The sequence below is a fragment of the Bufo gargarizans genome, chromosome 2 (genome assembly GCF_014858855.1).
Source record: "Bufo gargarizans isolate SCDJY-AF-19 chromosome 2, ASM1485885v1, whole genome shotgun sequence".
Classification (NCBI taxonomy): Eukaryota; Metazoa; Chordata; class Amphibia; order Anura; family Bufonidae; genus Bufo; species Bufo gargarizans.
Genome location: NC_058081.1, coordinates 656,954,756 through 656,974,758, shown reverse-complemented (window position 1 = coordinate 656,974,758; position 20,003 = coordinate 656,954,756). Strand labels below are relative to the sequence as shown.

General features: G+C 50.3%; 1 protein-coding gene across 2 annotated transcripts in view; it reads right to left on the bottom strand.

Moving 5' to 3' along the window:
* SIK3 (SIK family kinase 3) overlaps positions 1 to 19,791 on the bottom strand; it is a 128,411-nt gene extending 108,620 nt beyond the window's left edge. For both annotated transcript variants that reach the window (XM_044282264.1, XM_044282263.1), the window contains exon 1: positions 19,591 to 19,791. In XM_044282264.1, coding sequence (XP_044138199.1) covers positions 19,591 to 19,743 — 153 coding nt within the window. In that variant the 5' untranslated portion in view covers positions 19,744 to 19,791. The remainder of the gene's footprint in view (positions 1 to 19,590) is intronic.
* Between the last annotated feature and the right edge of the window lie 212 nt (positions 19,792 to 20,003).

The following is a 20,003-nucleotide window of genomic DNA, read 5'->3' as shown; positions in this document are numbered from 1 at the left end:
GAGCATCGGCGCATGAACTGCTCCGATGCTCATGTGAGGGGGGCTGCCGGGGTGAAAATGGAGGGCTGTCCAGGTTCAGCTCTGAACCTGGACAACCCCTTTAAGGGATTTTTTTTTCCACTGTCAAGTGCATGCAGCCTAAACGTTCCCCCTTAGGATAGTTTCACGTGGCACAGCTCTGTGCCGTAACAGCCAGCTGCAGTTCTCCAGATCTGGCATTGCCAGATGTTATTGGAATGACCGCCGGCCCCCTTAACTATAATGGGGACCGCAGCAATCCGGCCACTACCCAGAAAATATGCCGGGATTTAGCCAGAAAGAAAAAAAACAAAAACGCTGCACCCAACAATTTCTGCCCGGCCGATTCCCGGCATTCTATCCCGCAACAGCCGGCCGGAATCTGGAAGAAGCGTTAGTGCACCGGCAAGTACAACATTGATCCACACTGCGGGACAGGAGAAGGCATGAGGCGACATTCACACATCGCATCAGTTCGCTGACAACGGTCACATGCATTTCATGTCCCACAGAAAGGCCTAAGGCCTCAGCAACACGTCTGTGTCCGTGATGACATCCGTGACAAGATGGCCATTCATATTCCACGGACACTGCTCATCTAAAGATTAGTTTTTAGAGCATGTCCCGCCAACGGTCCATACACCCATAGGGGGAGATTTATCCAAAATGGTGTAAAGTAGAACTGGGTTAGTTGCCCATGGCAACCAATCAGATTCCACCTTTCATCAGTCAAAGCAGCTCTGAAAAATGAAAGGAGGAATCTGATTGGTTGCTATGGGCAACTAAGCCAGTTTTTCTTTCCACCAATTTGGATAAACCTCCTTCACAGACTAACGTATATTTGAAGGATGCATAATCACAGACAAAAATAGGGCGTGCTTCCATGATTTCACCACAGACCCACGGCCCGTGGAAAACCACACACATTAAAGGGGTTTTCCAAGACTTTAATACTGCTGATCTATCTTCTCGATAGGTCATCAGTATGGGAAACGGTAGGGGTCCGACACCCGGGAACGCCAACGATCAGCTGTTTGAGAAAGCATCGGCGCTTGCAGTAGTGCCGCGTCCTTCACGCAGCTTTTCCTAGGCAAGTGACGTCACGTTCATTGGTCATGTGACCTAGGAGCAGCTCAGTGCCATTGAAGTGAATGGGACTGAGCGCAATACCAGGCACAGCCACTATCCAATGTACGGCGCTGTGCTTGGTGAGCAGGGAGAAGGCTGTGGAGCTACTGTGAGCGCCGATGCCTTCTCAAACAGTTGATCGCAGGAGTCCCGGGTGTCGGACCCTCACCGGTCAGATACTGAGGAACTTTTATTGATAATGGCTAGGTGTGCTGTCCATGGAGAGCACGTGCCAGCTATTCACTGACATGGTGGACAACGCCAAAAAAAAAAAAAAGTTTTATATAGACATAGACTTTTCAATCGCTTAATATAGAAGTCATAAAAAGCCTTTGAAATTGCCATGGAATAAAATTGCAAAAGGCTGTGAATCCAGTCCGACACCAGGAGGAATTTTCCGTTGCGCTTTTGTCACTAATTTTGCTGCAGATGTCACCCTATGCCAGTGATGGTGAACCTTTTAGAGACCGACTGCCCAAACCGCAACCCCAAAACCCCCTTTATTGATCGCAAAGTGCCAACGCGGAAAGTTAACCTGAATCCTACAGTCCAATATAGTATATCTTCCATGTACTTTATCATGTAGTAGCTATAATAGCCTGTCTACATTCAGTGCGCTGCCTGTGCTGTTCATGGTGTGTCCTGCGCTGATAAATGGCAGGAAAGTTCTAAGGCATATTGGTACACTCAGACTTTTTCCAGGGTGTGGGTGCCCACAGAGAGGGCTCCGAGTGCCGCCTCTGGCACCCGTGCCATAGGTTCGCCACCACTGCCCTATGCATTGCTAATGGCGAAACCAAACCCCGGAAATCTACCCTATAAAAAAACATGCCCCGCAGCGAATGGATGAGATTTCATAAAATGTCATCCACTTTGCTGGTGCTGCGGATTTTCCATGCGTAAATCCACAGCGTATCCATCCAGTGTGAACATAGCCTATTCATCCAATTACAATCTCCCACCCCATCTGACGTTGGTCGTGGAGAGACGCCATCGCACGCCGGGCAGTACAACCGCTGAGGGAATGGTACTACACCCGCCAAGTATCTGTTCTAGTGAGGGAGCACTCACACGACCGGATGTGGAACCATTTATACGGTCATGTGAAAGAGCCCTTAATGGGACCCAAGCATGATATCCTCTAAGCGTCCTACAGCTCCAGCATATAGAAGCATCTCTCCACGCCCCTACCCCTTTAACCACCTCAGCCCCCCTAGCTTAAACACCCTTAATGACCAGACCGCTTTTTACACTTCTGCACTACACTACTTTCACCGTTTATTGCTCGGTCATGCAACTTACCATCCAAATGAATTTTACCTCCTTTTCTTCTCACTAATAGAGCTTTCATTTGGTGGTATTTCATTGCTGCTGACATTTTTACTTTTTTTGTTAAAAGTTATAGCGTTTACAAACTATGGTACAAAAATGTGAATTTCCGCTTTTTGAAGCAGTCATGTTTCCTGAGGTTCTACAATGCCCAGACAGTACAAAAACCCCAAAAATGACCCCATTTTGTAAAGAAGACACCCTAAGGTATTCGCTGATGGGCATAGTGAGTTCATTTAATTTTTTATCACAAGTTAGCGGAAAATTATGATTTTTTTTCTTCTTACAAAGTCTCATATTCCACTAACTTGTAACAAAAAATAAAAACTTCCATGAACTCACTATGCCCATCACGAAATACCTTGGGGTGTCTTCTTTCCAAAATGGGGTCACATGTGGGGTATTTATACTTCCCTAGCATTTTAGGGGCCCTAAAGCGTGAGAAGAAGTCTGGAATATAAAGGTCTAAAAAAAATTACGCATTTGGATTCCGTGAGGGGTATGGTGAGTTCATGTGAGATTTTATTTTTTGACACAAGTTAGTGGAATATGAGACTTTGTAAGAAAAAAAAATAAAAAATTTCCGCTAACTTGTGCCAAAAAAAAAAATGTCTGAATGGAGCCTTACAGGGGGGTGATCAATGACAGGGGGGTGATCACCACCCTGTAATTGATCACCCCCCTGTAAGGCTCCATTCAGACGTCCGTATGCGCTTTGCGGATCCGTGGTGTCAGTGTTTTGCGGATCCACAAAACACATACGGACGTCTGAATGGAGCCTTACAAGGGGGTGATCAATGACAGGGGGGTGATCACCCCATATAGACTCCCTGATCACCCCCCTGTAAGGCTCCATTCAGACGTCCGTATGTGTTTTGCGGATCCGATCCGTAAAACACATACGGACGTCTGAATGGAGCCTTACAGGGGGGTGATCAGGGAGTCTATATGGGGTGATCAGGGGTTAATAAGTGACGGGGGGGTGTAGTGTAGTGTGGTGCTACTTATTACTGAGCAGCCTGTGTCCTCTGGTGGTCGATCCAAGCAAAAGGGACCACCAGAGGACCTGGTAGCAGGTATATTAGACGCTGTTATCAAAACAGCGTCTAATATACCTGTTAGGGGTTAAAAAAAAAAAATTGCATCTACAGCCTGCCAGCGAACGATCGCCGCTGGCAGGCTGTAGATCCACTCGCTTACCTGCCGATCCTGTGTGCGCACGCGCCCGTGTGCGCGCGTTCACAGGAAATCTCGCGTCTCGCGAGATGACGCATAGATGCGTGACTATGCCTAAGACAGCCGCCTCCGGAACGCGATCCTGTGTTAGGCGGTCCGGAGGCGGTTAAAGGAATTGTCTCACTTTAGTAAGTGGCATTTATCATGTAGATAAAGTTAATACAAGACACTTACTAATGTATTGTGATTATACATATTGCTTCCTTTTCTGGCTGGATTCATTTACCATCACATTATAAACTGCTCATTTCCATGGTTACAGACGACCCTTGCAATCCAAAAGCAGTGGTCGTGCTTGCACAATATAGGAAAGAGCACTGGCCTATGTGCGCTCCCATGGTCCCAGCCACCAGAGAGGCTGACGCCATTTCCGATAGTGTGCAAGTACGACCACCACTGATGGATTGTAGGGTGGTCGTATAATTATGGAAAAATGAATCCAGCCAGCAAAGGAGGCAATATGGACAATCACAATACATTAGTAAGTGCCTGGTATTAACTTTCTCTACATGATAAATGCCAATGGCTGAAGTGAGACAACCCCTTTAAGCGCTGATGCAGAGCCGTCTGTGGACATCCAAACCCACGTCAGAATCAGCAACTTGGGATTTCGTCAGTAAATCTAAAGCTTTGATCCTGTCTTTCATAACAGTGTGAAATTCACCGTAGAAGAGAGGACACTGACCGAGAATAAAGGCCATGAAGTGCAGATGTAACCAGGAGCTCCACCTCTGTGCTGCAGGACGCTGGCACAATGGGCAGCTTTGTGCATCCTGGATGAGATGACTTCCAGTCAATGGGCCCCTTGTTTTCGCTCGTCTGGCATGGGCTGTAAGGACAAAGCCTGGGAAGCTCTCCTCCGAGCTCACTGCACCGCGCGGCAAACAGGAAAACAAGCGTCCATGACCGAGCACAGGCATCGTACTGTAACATTATGTAACATGGCACAAACAGGGCGCAGCGCTGCCAGCGTTCCCACATTAGCCCAGGTCATAGCTCACAAATGGCACCTGGGCAAGGTGACAGAAGAAGCAACCTAAGGGTGTATTCACACGCAGCAGCATGTGCCATAGATCCTAGGGAGGCTTGCAGAAATCCACGTGCTTGCTGCAGATACAACCCTGGTTGTCAGTCGCAGAAATTTCCGAAACAAAATATGCCGTGTGTGAATATAAACTAAGGCACAGCCAATGATGTGCTGGACTACATGATACCCCACCGATGCCAAGTACAGCCTTAGAGCAGACAACCCCCTTGGTCTAGACCTGTGCCCCTGAACATAAAAAAATAAAAAAAAATAAAAAAAAATAAAATGAGATTCGCCAGTCCGTGGTCTTGCCACTGCTCCATTCCCGGGAGCTTCATGCAGGACTATGAAACGTCACTGGCCACAGCTACTTCATGGTTCTGCGGGGACTGGATACGACTGGGACCGCAGACAGGCAAATCTTCCTGTTTTTTGTTAAGGGGCTGAGGTTCAGACAAAAGGGGTTGTCGGCTTCAAGGCTGGACGATCCCCTTTAAAGGGGTTGTCTGGCAGGTAAATGTTATAAAAAAAAATATTTTTAAAGGATCAGGACATCCTTTGAGTACAAATGATTGGGCATACTCAAGTTCATCATGCCGGATCCACCCCACTGATCAAGAGAATGGCAGATCCAAGTTCCCTGAATGACCGTGTAACGCCGCTGTACCATTCGTCCTCGATGGCACGGTCGGAAACAGCCAAGTGCGACTATCTCTGGCAGTCCCATACAGAATGGACTGAGCAGCAGCGTTCACTCCATTCATTCTGGGGACCGATGGAGAGACGTTTATAACTTGGTACAAACCCTTTAAGACTATTGTGGCCGAAACAGGGCTGCACAAAACCCGGGAACATGACAGTCTTCAGCTTCAAGTCATGTGGGTGTCATAGAAGAAGGCCTACCCTCTCTCCATCACCCAAAAAAAGGGGCAGCTACCGCAAGGAAAATACACGGCTGACCACCAGGCCGGCTTCGGTCTGAAAAGGAGATGTCTTGGAAGACCAGAGCAAAGCAACACCACCTTACTCTATCATCACCTATGGCTCCCTTCGCATTCATTTTTGGAAAGTAACCTTCAGCAAAAGGAATACCACATGTCCCCATTTACCAGGAACCACATGAATGCAGAAGCAGGAGACGGGGCGGACAAATACTGCAGACGAAATTAACACGTAGATAAAAGACGGAAGAGCCAAGCCTAAAGGATGCAGCGGAGGCCGAGAGAAGCGAGGTGAAAATATACAGACTCACCTTCTCATCTAAGGCTACCTGCACAAGGAGGTCGGGATGGCAAAGAGAGGTTCCATGAGGATTTCTCTACGTTTCAGCACTAAATACGCAATAAAATCTACTAGTAACATACACAGATGTTGGTGCAAGAAAATAGAGAAATCTGCACAAAAATACAAGTAGTATTTATGGCGGTGTAAAAGGGCAGCGGTACTTCCGCCGGTTGTCCCTGTCAATGGCCGGCGCCACCACTTTCTTCTGGCAACTGATATAGCGATATGACCACCCTGCAATCCAGCAGTGGTGGTCGTGCTTATAGGAAAAAGTGCCAGCTTCTCTGGTGGCCGGGACCATAGGAAAAGCTTTTTTCCTATAGTGCTATATAGCACGACCACCACTGCTGGACTGCAGGGAAACAAGCAGTGTATAATGTGATGGAAAAATTTATGAAGCCGGCAAAGGAAGGAATAAGGACAATCACAATACATTAGTAAGTGCCTTGTATTCACTTTCTCTACATAATAAATGCTATTTGCTGAAGTGAGACAACCCCTTAAACTATTATGAAGGTGAACAGGAAGAGAAGGGCACACAGGAGACAGAAGAGCCCGCAGCCTGTGTGAGTGCAGCAGAGTCATGGGCATCACCAAAGCAAAAGTGGGATAAGTACTGACCAAACTATCTTCTTCCACGGGGCAGAAAAAAGGACGAGTTTAGAAAAGCATAGAGAACCCCTTTAAAATACAAATTATACTCACTCAAACCCCCTCCACTCCCGTGCTGCCTCTCCACCGAGCTTTTTTTGTCCTGACTGTAGAGGTGACATGCCCGTATAACCACACATAACTGATTCAACTAATCAATTGGCTCAACAGTCTCCTGCTGTATACAGCCGAGACCACTGACTGGCTGCAGTGGTCACGTAATACACAGTCAACACTAAGCCAAAGCATTACGTCATGGCTGCAGAGGCGAGTGGATCCGGGCGACTGCGCTGGAACAGGGAAGGTTCAGGAGATGAGTAAATGTTATTTTTTATTATTCTCAGGGGTCCCTGACCACGGCGAGAATGGGGGCCCCTGTTGAATGGGCTAGCGGGCACACATGCGCACTGACCTTCCATTCAGCTCTATGGGGATGCCACAGAGCGATTGTACTCCGCCATCTCGGACAGTCCCATAGAGCTGAATGGACCAACGAACACACAAACAAGCCCGCCACCCAATCCAAACAGGGAAACAAGGGGCCACTGTGCTCTTGATTGCTAGGGCCCCAGCTGTCTGACCAAACACTTATCTCCAACCCTGTAGAAAGGGGATAAGTTGCTGCACCAGGACATGCCCTAGCAGAGGGGCTAATGGTTCTCTGGAGATCCTTGAGGTACGTTAAATCACTGTAAATAATGAACGACTGTCATCGTCTGCCATATATTTTCATTGACATCCTCAGACTTGAAATCCCTACGTTAAGGCTGGAAATCTGAGGACATGATGCAAGAACATTAACCACAAGTCAAGCACGGAGCCAAGAGCTATTCAAGCCGAGCTGAAGAAAACTATACATGGCACATAACCACACGTACTTCGAAAGCAAACGCTGAAGGCTCGAGGACAGAAATATGCCGGAGGTACTCCACGGTATTTACAACGGGCAAATATTTAGGAAGGAATCGTATGACAAATGTACACGTCCAGATCCCACCATGCAACCCGATCACGGAGCTGCGGGATCTATGTCCTCTCCAAGGTGTCCGACTGAGAAAAACATGATCCAACTGGAAAGTTATCCTATAGACCTGTGACGTGGGGGTTGACTAGGGCTGAAACGATTATTCGAATAACTCGATTAAATCGAGTCAAAAAATTCATCGATGCAGTTTCCCTGCATCGAGGAATCGTTTACATCACGTGATCACGGAGCGGGAGTGAAATTAAGCGTCTCACTCACCGCTTCCGTGTCCTCCGGAGGCCAGAGAGGCAGGACTGAGCGGCCGGCACAGCTGAGGGAGGAGGGAGGAGGAGGAGGGAGGGAGTCTCTCCCTCCCCACTGTGCGCGGCTGCCGCTGAAGACCAATGAGGACAGAGTAGGAGGAGGAGGGGAGGGACTGTGGCCACTGCGCCACCAATGACTGTGCCGGCCATATCCCACAGGGTCCCCCTCCTCCCCCCCCCCATCATTGGTGGCAGTGTCAGTTCCGATCGGAGCCCCAGCAGTGTAATGCTGGGGCTCCGATCGGTTACCATGGCAGCCAGGACGCTACTGAAGTCCTGGCTGCCATGGTATGTTAGTGAGCAGAGAGCAGCGCATTATACTCACGTGCGCTGTGGCCGCCGGTCGCTCCTTCTTCTGTCTGTGGGGCGGATTGCTAATGCTTACAGCATTAGCAATGCGCCGCACAGACCTATGAGAAGGAGCGACCGGCGGCCACAGCGCACGTGAGTATAATGCGCTGCTCTCTGCTCACTAACATACCATGGCAGCCAGGACTTCAGTAGCGTCCTGGCTGCCATGGTAACCGATCGGAGCCCCAGCATTACACTGCTGGGGCTCCGATCGGAACTGACAGAGGCTGGGGGGGGGAGGCAGATCAGAGGCTGGGGGGGGGGGAGGCAGATCAGAGGCTGGGGGGGGGGGGAGGCAGATCAGAGGCTGGGGGGGGGGGGAGGCAGATCAGAGGCTGGGGGGGGGGGAGGCAGATCAGAGGCTGGGGGGGGAGGCAGATCAGAGGCTGGGGGGAGGCAGATCAGAGGCTGGGGGGGGAGGCAGATCAGAGGCTGGGGGGGAGGCAGATCAGAGGCTGGGGGGGGAGGCAGATCAGAGGCTGGGGGGGGAGGCAGATCAGAGGCTGGGGGGGGAGGCAGATCAGAGGCTGGGGGGGAGGCAGATCAGAGGCTGGGGGGGGAGGCAGATCAGAGGCTGGGGGGGGAGGCAGATCAGAGGCTGGGGGGGGGAGGCAGATCAGAGGCTGGGGGGGGAGGCAGATCAGAGGCTGGGGGGGGGAGGCAGATCAGAGGCTGGGGGGGGGAGGCAGATCAGAGGCTGGGGGGGGGAGGCAGATCAGAGGCTGGGGGGGGGAGGCAGATCAGAGGCTGGGGGGGGAGGCAGATCAGAGGCTGGGGGGGGGAGGCAGATCAGAGGCTGGGGGGGGAGGCAGATCAGAGGCTGGGGGGGAGGCAGATCAGAGCTGGGGGGAGGCAGATCAGAGGCTGGGGGGGGAGGCAGATCAGAGGCTGGGGGGGAGGCAGATCAGAGGCTGGGGGGGAGGCAGATCAGAGGCTGGGGGGGAGGCAGATCAGAGGCTGGGGGGGAGGCAGATCAGAGGCTGGGGGGGAGGCAGATCAGAGGCTGGGGGGGGAGGCAGATCAGAGGCTGGGGGGGGAGGCAGATCAGAGGCTGGGGGGGAGGCAGATCAGAGGCTGGGGGGGAGCAGATCAGAGGCTGGGGGGGAGGCAGATCAGAGGCTGGGGGGGAGGCAGATCAGAGGCTGGGGGGGAGGCAGATCAGAGGCTGGGGGGGGAGGCAGATCAGAGGGCTGGGGGGGGAGCAGATCAGAGGCTGGGGGGGGAGGCAGATCAGAGGCTTGGGGGGGGAGGGCAGATCAGAGCTGGGGGGGGGGGAGGCAGATCAGAGGCTGGGGGGGGAGGCAGATCAGAGGCTGGGGGGGGAGGCAGATCAGAGGCTGGGGGGGGGAGCAGATCAGAGGCTGGGGGGGGGAGGCAGATCAGAGGCTGGGGGGGGGCAGATCAGAGGCTGGGGGGGGAGGCAGATCAGAGGCTGGGGGGAGGCAGATCAGAGGCTGGGGGGGGAGGCAGATCAGAGGCTGGGGGGGGAGGCAGATCAGAGGCTGGGGGGGAGGCAGATCAGAGGCTGGGGGGGAGGCAGATCAGAGGCTGGGGGGGAGGCAGATCAGAGGCTGGGGGGAGGCAGATCAGAGGCTGGGGGGAGGCAGATCAGAGGCTGGGGGGGAGGCAGATCAGAGGCTGGGGGGAGGCAGATTGCAGAGGCTGAGGGGGGGAGGCAGATCAGAGGCTGGGGGGGGAGGGCAGATCAGAGGCTGGGGGGGGGAGGCAGATCAGAGGCTGGGGGGGAGGCAGATCAGAGGCTGGGGGGGAGGCAGATCAGAGGCTGGGGGGGAGGCAGATCAGAGGCTGGGGGGAGGCAGATCAGAGGCTGGGGGGGGGAGGCAGATCAGAGGCTGGGGGGAGGCAGATGGAGAGAGAGTGGTTAATGGAGGCTGCAAGCACCACCTTGGCATGTATAAAGTTATTGGTTTAGAGAGGGGTTAATGAAGGCACCTCCAAGGTGCTTTCATTAACCTCTTCAAACCAATAACTTTATACATGCCTAATGCCAAGGTGCTTCCATTAACCCCTCCAAACCCAATGGGCATGTATAAAGTTATTGGTTTGGAGGGGTTAATGGAAGCACCTTGGCATTAGGCATGTATAAAGTTATTAACCCCTTCAAACCAATAACTTTATACATACCTAATTACGTACGTTATTTTAAGTAGCTTTTTCTTATTAGATTAATCGATGAATCGAGAAATATAATCGATAGAATACTCGATTACAAAAATATTCGTTTACTGCAGCCCTAGGGTTGACTTCTAATTAATCCGTGGTCCACATGAATGGAGCGGTAGTGCACACGCGTAACCACCGCTACATCCACTTCTAGGGGACTGACAGATATGGCACTGGGGACCTCAACTCAATTAAGCTGAAGACACCCATGAGATACATGAACATTCATCTGGCCATCTCTCCTGATCCTCCCGCCTATATCCATGGTTGGCTCTGCCAGACACCTCTGGAAGCGGCTTATCTTCCTTAGAACAAGGATTGGGCATGCTGAAAGCAAACATGCCTGATGCTTATTTTCCCCACAGTTGGTGTCTGATGTCAGGAGGAAGACATATACATTACATTGTCTCCTGAAACCGCCAAAATCAGCAGTCGTAGAGCTAAACCCTCAGTCACATGTCTGTGTCATGTCCGTGACAGAGCGGCCTGTGACCCATCCGTGTTTGACCCGTAGTTTTTATGTTTTTCAGTCCATGCGTGATCCATGGTTCATAGACACCGCTAAGATGAAATTTAGTTTCCAAAGCATCTTCAAACATCGATCCATGAAAACCATGGATCAAACACGGGTGACATCTGTGTTGTGTTTATGGCTTTCATGGACTCGTAGACTATAATATGCGTGAGGGATCCGTAATCACAGATGGAACAAGGCATTCTTCCGTGACGTCACCACAGACCCACGGTGAGTGGAAAATCACTTATGTGTAAATACACGTTAATAGGTGAGCAGTCTATGGAGACCATGGACAGCATACGTCTATGAATCACTGATATGTGGAGGAGGTCCAATAGGTATGGCCAGTTTAAGTGTTCTTCGTGGAGAAACCCTTTTAAGGCTAAGTTCACACTTATACTAGGAAATACATTTTTTTACTTCATCACAGAAACAGAAAAAAATAAACAAATTTAAGCTGTGACGGACACCAACCAAGCCGGACTCAACCCATTGACTTAGACTGGTCTTTATCATGATCCACCATGGTGTCCATCACATTACCAGAAAAGATTAGTGCTGAAAGGTACACTTTCCAGCCAGAAAATACAATCCCCACCCTGGTATCTGCTACGGTTTGTGGGATTATTCACAGGCAAACCAGGTTCTTCTATATGGGATGGTCACGTAGCACGGACTGGATGTGACCACAGAGACGCAAGACCTTGGAAGACAGAACCCAGGATTACTGTAGATCCATGGATTCACATCAATGGTGACTACGAGAGGTCCTCAAAATCTGCCACCCAGGTAAAATAGATCAGACAGAACAGACCTGTCCAAAGCTTTGTTCCCCCAGGTGGTCACAGTACTGAAATCTGTCCATCGCTCATCCACCTGTCCACCCTGGACTAAATGTCAACACTCAGTTCAAGTAAATCAAGAGGAAGCTCCAGCTTTTTAGTCTACATCCAAATGTGCATAAGCCCTCGTGTAAGTCCAGAAGACCTTCATATTGTGGTATAACTGTGGAGCCTGGCAAAGCCTTAGCACCGGACTGGCATTGAGGTAAACAAGACTATGACAGGATGGTTATTACTTATGAAGGATACATCTCCATCACAGATAGCCAGAGTGCACCTACAAGGAGAACGGAGCGGGGAGAGCTGCGGCTGGAGGACCCTGCTGGGCTATTTTCGGCGGCACCACTGAAATGAATGGAGGGCGGCTGTGCAGTGCACCCTCCATTAATTTCCCCGCTCCGTTGTCGTTGTAGGTGCGGGTCCCAGGGGTGAGACCTGCACCTATCAGACAATGGGGGCATATCCTAGCGATATGCCCCATTGTATGTGATGGCAAAACCCCTTTAAGAAGGTTTGTCCAAGTTCTATAAAAACTCGGGCAACCCCTGTAAATTGCCTAAAATAAAAGGGAGGAGGATGGATACTCCCCTAACTCCTTGCAGCGCTGCGCTCCGGTCCTCCCACTGCTGATGTCTTCCTGGCTGCAGCTGCGACGTTCTGTGCACACAAATCACAGCTGCAGCCAATCACTGGCCTCAGCACAGACATCCTGCGCACTGCTGAGGCCATTGACTGGCTGCAGCCAGGAAGACTGTCAGCAGCGGGAAGACCGGAGCGCAGCGCTGGAAAAAGTAGGGGAGTATATGGCTGAGTAGTCATCCTTTTATTTTAGGCCATTTACAGGGATTGCCTGAGTTTTTATTTAACTCTGAAAACCCCTTAAATTTTTTTTAAAAATACTGTGAATCCAGACTAAATGTGTCCTCCACTGTGGTAAATGCATGTATGAAGGAGGTAAGAACATGTGCAGGAGACACATGGCGGTTTTACTTGTGTATCACTATACACAGCTTCTTACACATGAAGAGCACATCAGAGCAGCTTTCCACATAACTGGCCATCACAGTGCAACCCTCTGGATCCCAACCTTATTACCAAAGGTCAAGGATCAACAACCTTCGGCACTCCACTTCTTATAAAACTACAACTCCCAGCATGCACCATTCACTTCTATGGGAGTTCCATGAACAGTTGCACAAGGGTGCATGCTGGGAGTTGTAGTTTAACCACAGCAGAGGTTGATGATCTATGTTACAGGCCAGAGATGGCCAACCTGCGCCTCTCCAGCTATTGCAAAACTACAACTCCCATTATGCCCAGGCTGCCTACAGCTATTAGCCTACAGCAGGGCTTGCTGGGAGTTGTAGTTTTACAACAGCTGTAGAGCCGCAGATTTGCCAACCCTGCCAGAGGCAAACTCCCGAAAGAAAATGATCCCCTCTCTGAGGACACAGAGATGGGGTCAGGAAGATTGCGTCTGGGATCTGATGACTGCTCTGCCTGAAGCCCACCCATGCCAAGCAGAAGTCAGCGGGCTGAAGTCACAAAGCCACCTCTACAGTAAAAGGGACTACACATCTGCTGCCGTCTTCTGCGCCCCCTCCTAACCAGGCTCCAAGGAACCCTTACTGGGGGAAACAGTGGATCTAGAAGCAAACATTTACACTTAAAGGGGTGATCCATCCCTAGGATAGGTTGTCAGAATCTGATCAGTAGGGGTATAACTGCCAGCATAGGGGTATAACTGATCAGCAGTTGGAAGAGCTACCGCACTCAGGCAGGTGCTGCGGCCCCTTCCTCTATATCATGTCCACAGGTCACAGAGCCTTTGCACAGCTCAGTCCCAGTCAAGTGAATGGCACTGAGCTGCAATACAAAGCTCAGCCACTATCCAACGTATGGCGCTGTGCTTGGTATAAAATGAAGAGGCCGCAACGCTCATCCATCCAGCCTCTCCAAACAGCTGATCTTCTGGGGAGTCTGGAGTCAGCAATAAGATACTGGTGACTTATCCTGAGGATAGGCCATCGATATTTAAAGGGATTGTCCCACGAAAAATATACTACACTTTTCAAACCAGCACCTGGATCTGATACTTTTGTAATTGAATTTATTTTTCCTTATTTCTTTGTCCGGCTCACTGAGATGGCCGCACATGCTCAGTTTCATTCTTCAACTGCCTAATTAGTTGTGATGGGGAGAGAGTTGCAGCAGAATGGACACGCCCCCTGAGCTGTGATAGGGAGAGCTGAGACACGCCCCCTGAGCTGTGATAGGGAGAGCTGAGACACGCCCCCTGAGCTGTGATAGGGAGAGCTGAGACACGCCCCCTGAGCTGTGATAGGGAGAGCTGAGACACGCCCCCTGAGCTGTGATAGGGAGAGCTGAGACACGCCCCCTGAGCTGTGATAGGGAGAGCTGAGACACGCCCCCTGAGCTGTGATAGGGAGAGCTGAGACACGCCCCCTGAGCTGTGATAGGGAGAGCTGAGACACGCCCCCTGAGCTGTGATAGGGAGAGCTGAGACACGCCCCCTGAGCTGTGATAGGGAGAGCTGAGACACGCCCCCTGAGCTGCAGCAGATAAGACACTGCCCTTGAGCTGTCAGATTGATATCAATCTAGCAGAGCAATGAATGGGGAGATCTCTGGATCCATGTGAGGTACAGGGCTGGTTCTAGCTTTGTTAGAAAGAGGTTGTCATTTTTTACATCAGTCATGGAATAATCCATTCAACTCCCCAAAACTCTCTTAAAGGGGTATTCCCATCTCAGACATTGATGGCATGTTGTTCGGACATGTCATAAATGTCAGATAGGAGCAGGTCCTAGAGGTGGAATCCACCCCTACCTTGTCGATCTGGGAGTCCTGAAAATAGCCACGTGAGCGCAGCCAACGGTCAGGTATTTTTGCAACTCCCATAGCGGTGAATGAAGGGTGGCTGTGCATGGACGGCTGATCTTTGTTTACTTTGGGGGTCCCGTTCTAGAGATAGGAGCAGGTCCCAGAGGTGGGACCCGCACCTGACACTGATGGCCTATCCTAGTGATCTGCCATCAATGTCTGAGATGAGCGAACCCCTTTACAGGGGGTTGTCCCGGCATCATCGCCCGCAGGCCCAATCTATGCCAGTCATATCCTTCCAGCAAGGATATCGTCCAGCGTCTCGTCAGTGCTCCTGCACACAGTGTACGGTATAGTCAGCATTACATGGATGGAGGCACAGATATAGTACACCTGCAGGAGACTGGGGGGCAGGAGGAGGTCATGTCTACACGTGTGTCAGGGTAGTATATACACACAAATATGGATAGTCATGTGTGTACATATACTGCGCACACACAGACACATACATAGAGGGTTCAAGTATACACGTTACTGGAGAGGGTAATAAACACATATACACCCGCATACACAGTCATGTATGTACACAAACATGGTTCCCGGAGAGAATAAATACACATATGTACTTAGAGAGGGTCATGTATGTACACAAATAGTACATAAACACATCAAGAGGATAATAAGTACAAACATAAAAATACATGTACATAGTGAGGGTAATGCAAAACATACAGTACATACATATATGCACAGAGAATCATGTGTGCACTCATGCATATACAGTACATACAGGTACATCACTAGGGTAACATATGTACATACACAAATAAAAGCACATCTGTACACACACACAGCAAAGGTAACGTATCCACACTACATAGCGAGGGTAAGAAATACACCCGGACATGGAGGGTCATGTACATATATATACACACACACACGTAAATATGTACACGGGCAGGGAAATTCATGTATATATACACTCATACAGTAATGTGGGTCATGTACATATACAAGAATGTAGGCAGGATAACAGATACACACGGGGTAATGTACATACAGAGGGTCGTGTACACACAGATACATCACTAAAGGAATATACACACAGTGTAGCGCACGCACGCACAGTATAACGCACACACACAGTATAACGCACACACACAGTATAACGCACACACACAGTATAACACACACAGTATAACACACACACAGTATAACACACACACACAGTATAACACACACAGTTAGGGTTGTTGCGGGTATCGAAATTTCGATACCCAATCGATACTTTTGTCCCGGTATCGATACGATACCGGGATTTCCGTTTTTTCGATACTGGGCTGCGCTTCTGCGCAGTCTAGTATCTCTGAACATGAGCGCGCTGCTATCGGCGCGCTCATGTTCTCTCAGCAGCACGGGGAGAAGGAAGCTGTCCTCCCTCCCCCCTGTGCTGCTGCCGCTGCCACCAATGAGAAGAGAGGGGCGGAGGAGGGGCGGCAATGAGAAGAGAGGGGCGGAGGAGGGGCGGCACCACGGAGGAGGGGCGGCAATGAGAAGAGAGGGGCGGAGGAGGGGCGGCAATGAGAAGAGAGGGGCGGCAATGAGAAGAGAGGGGCGGAGGAGGGGCAGCACCACGGAGGAAAGGCGGCAATGAGAAGAGAGGGGCGGAGGAGGGGCGGGCGCACTGCGCCACCAATAATAGGTTTATTTCCACACAGAGCGGCGCCCAGCGATGTCTCTGCACTCACCATTAGTCCTGGGCGCCGCTCCGTTCGCCCGCAGTGCCCCATTACTGTCTCCTCTCCTGCTCCACATGCTGCTGATTACTATCGGAGCGATGGGAGGAGACATCAGCTTCACTAGTGGGCGTTCCTTCTCCCTGCGCTGCGATTGGACAGCGCTACAGCCAGGGAGAAGGAACGCCCACTAGTGAAGCTGATGTCTCCTCCCATTGCTCCGATAGTAATCAGCAGCATGTGGAGCAGGAGAGGAGACAGTAATGGAGCACTGCAGGCGAACGGAGCGGCGCCCAGGACTAATGGTGAGTGCTGAGACATCGCTGGGCGCCGCTCTGTGTGGCCTGATAGTGAAAGTCTGGAGTCCCATATAGTAGTCAGTCTTTAACACATACAGGAGGCGGGTGCTGGCAGCAGAATCGCATTGCCGGCACCCTGCCCCTGACAGGGAGCTGCGATCAGCGGCAGTTAACTGCCGCTGATCTGCCAGTACCCGCCTCCTGTATAAAGGGGTAATTATCATTGGTGGTGCAGTGTGCCCCCCAACCCATTAAAATCATTGGTGGCACAGTGCGCCGGCCCATCTCAACCCCCCAGTATTAAAATCAGGGACCTCTCCCCTCCCCTCATTGGTGGTGCAGTGGCAGCTTCTGATCGGAGCCCCAGCAGTGTAATGCTGGGGCTCCGATCGGTTACCATGGCAGCCAGGACGCTACAGAAGCCCTGGTTGCCATGGTAACATCCCTGATGCTGTGTGCACAAAGCACAGAGCAGCAGGGACAGTGTGAAGTCCTATTCACCCTGATAGAGATCTATCAGGCTGAATAGGAAAAGGGATGAAAGATCCCAGGTTCTAGCCCCTAAGGGGGGGAAATAGTTATTAAATAAAAAGTGTAAAAAAAAAAAAAAACACTAAAATATGAAGTATAAATCACCCCCTTTTCCCAATTTCACATATAAAATATATAAATAATAAACATATTACGTCGCCACGTCAGAAAAGTCCAAACTATTAAAATATAAAAAAAAATCTAGGTGGTGAATGCCGGAACAGAAAAAATAAAATAAAAACTGCGCGATTCGCCATTTTTAAAAATGAGGAATGCACGTGGCTTTTTTTGTTTATTTTTTTTGCGTGGTATCGAATGGTATCGAGTATCGCAATACTTTTTCATGGTATCGAAACCGAATCAAAAATTTGGTATCGCAACAACTCTACACACAGTATAACACACACACACAGTATAACACACACACACAGTATAACACACACACAGTATAACACACACACAGTATAACACACACACAGTATAACACACACACACAGTATAACACACACACACACACAGTATAACACACACACACACACACAGTATAACACACACACACACACACACAGTATAACACACACACACACACACACAGTATAACACACACACACACACAGTATAACACACGCACACACACACACAGTATAACACACACAGTATAACACACACACACACAGTATAACACACACACACACACACAGTAAACACACACACAGTATAACACACCACACAGTAAACACACACCACAGTATAACACACACACACACACAGTATAACACACACACGTATAACACACACACGTATAACACACACACAGTATAACACACACACACAGTATAACACACACACAGTATAACACACACAGTATAAACACACACACACACACACAGTATAACACACACACAGTATAACACACACACACACACACAGTATAACACACACACAGTATAACACACACACACAGTATAACACACACACACACAGTATACACACACACACACACACAGTATAACACACACACACAGTATACACACACACAGTATACACACACACACAGTATACCACACACAGTATAACACACACCAGTATAACACACACACACACACACAGTATAACACACACACACACCAGTATAACACACACACACACACAGTATAACACCCACACACACAGTATAACACACACACACACACAGTATAACACACACACACACACAGTATAACACACACCACACCACAGTATAACACACACACACACCAGTATAACACACCCACACACACAGTATAACACACAACACAGTATAACACCCACAGTATAACCACACACCCACACAGTATACACACACACACACACTATACACACACACCACACAGTATAACACACACCACACACAGTATAACACACACACACACACACTATAACACACACACAACACACTATAACACACAACACACACAGTAAACACACACAGTATAACACACACTACACACACAGTATAACACACACACAGATAACACCACACACAGTATACCACACACAGTATAACACACACAGTATAACACACACACCGCAGTTATAACACACACACAGTATAAACACACACACAGTATAACACACACACAGTATACACACACACAGTATAACACACACACAGTATAACACACACACAGTATAACACACACACAGTATAACACACACACAGTATAACACACACACAGTATAACACACACACAGTAACACACCACAGTATAACACACACACAGTATAACACACACACAGTATAACACACACAGTATAACACACACACAGTATAACACACACACACACACAGTATAACACACACACACACAGTATAACACACACACACACACACAGTATAACACACACAGTGAGGGGTCCAGCAGGTAGGTGTGCAGGTAGGTGTGCACACAGCCCCCTCCTCAGCACTGACACTTCCCCGGCTGCTGCAGGTGCCATACAGGGTGATGGGCAGGTGACAGGCACCGCGGCCGCTCCATGGAGCGATGAATGGGGGGGACCAGGCTCTTCACCTGGATCCGCACACCGGCAGCTTCACCATCTCCCCGCGGGATCCCCCTGCTTGTTTGCCGGATGAATCGGCCTATTGAAGGCGCTCTCCCCCCACCCCCGGCTGCAGGGTCCCCCCCCCCCCCCCCGCTTCTTCCCATGGCCCAAGCCCTGCTGCCCCCGTCCTGCCAGCTGCAACCCCCGTGTCTGCCCCCCACCCCAGCAGCAGCCCGTGCGGTCTGCCCTCTGCTCCGCGCCCCCTCTCCGGCTCCCGTGTCACTCGGCTCCGTCCCGGTTACCTTTGCCCGTGTCACGATGTGCGTGGCCAGTTTCACCACCGCGAAGTTGCCCTTGCCGATTGTCCTGTCTATCTCGTAGTATCCAATCCTAGCCGGGGCCGAGCGGTGCGGCGGGAGTTGGGTCCCGGTACCCCCGGGCACTGTAGCCGCCATCTTGCGCGAGCGAGTCCCGGTCTGACCGGCGGACACCGCGGCCTGACGTCACGGGGCGGGGCTTGTTGACGACAGATCAAAGGGAGGCGGGAGAAGCTGACGAAGCCAGGACGGGGCTGGCTGGCGGAGGGAGGAGTGGTGCGTGAGCAGCAGGGGGCGCTCCTAAGAGAAAATCCCGCTGGAGCAGGAGTATCATAGCGCCGAGCCTGTTAGACGTGTATTATATGTGTGTACTGTCTGTATGTGTACATTACATATAT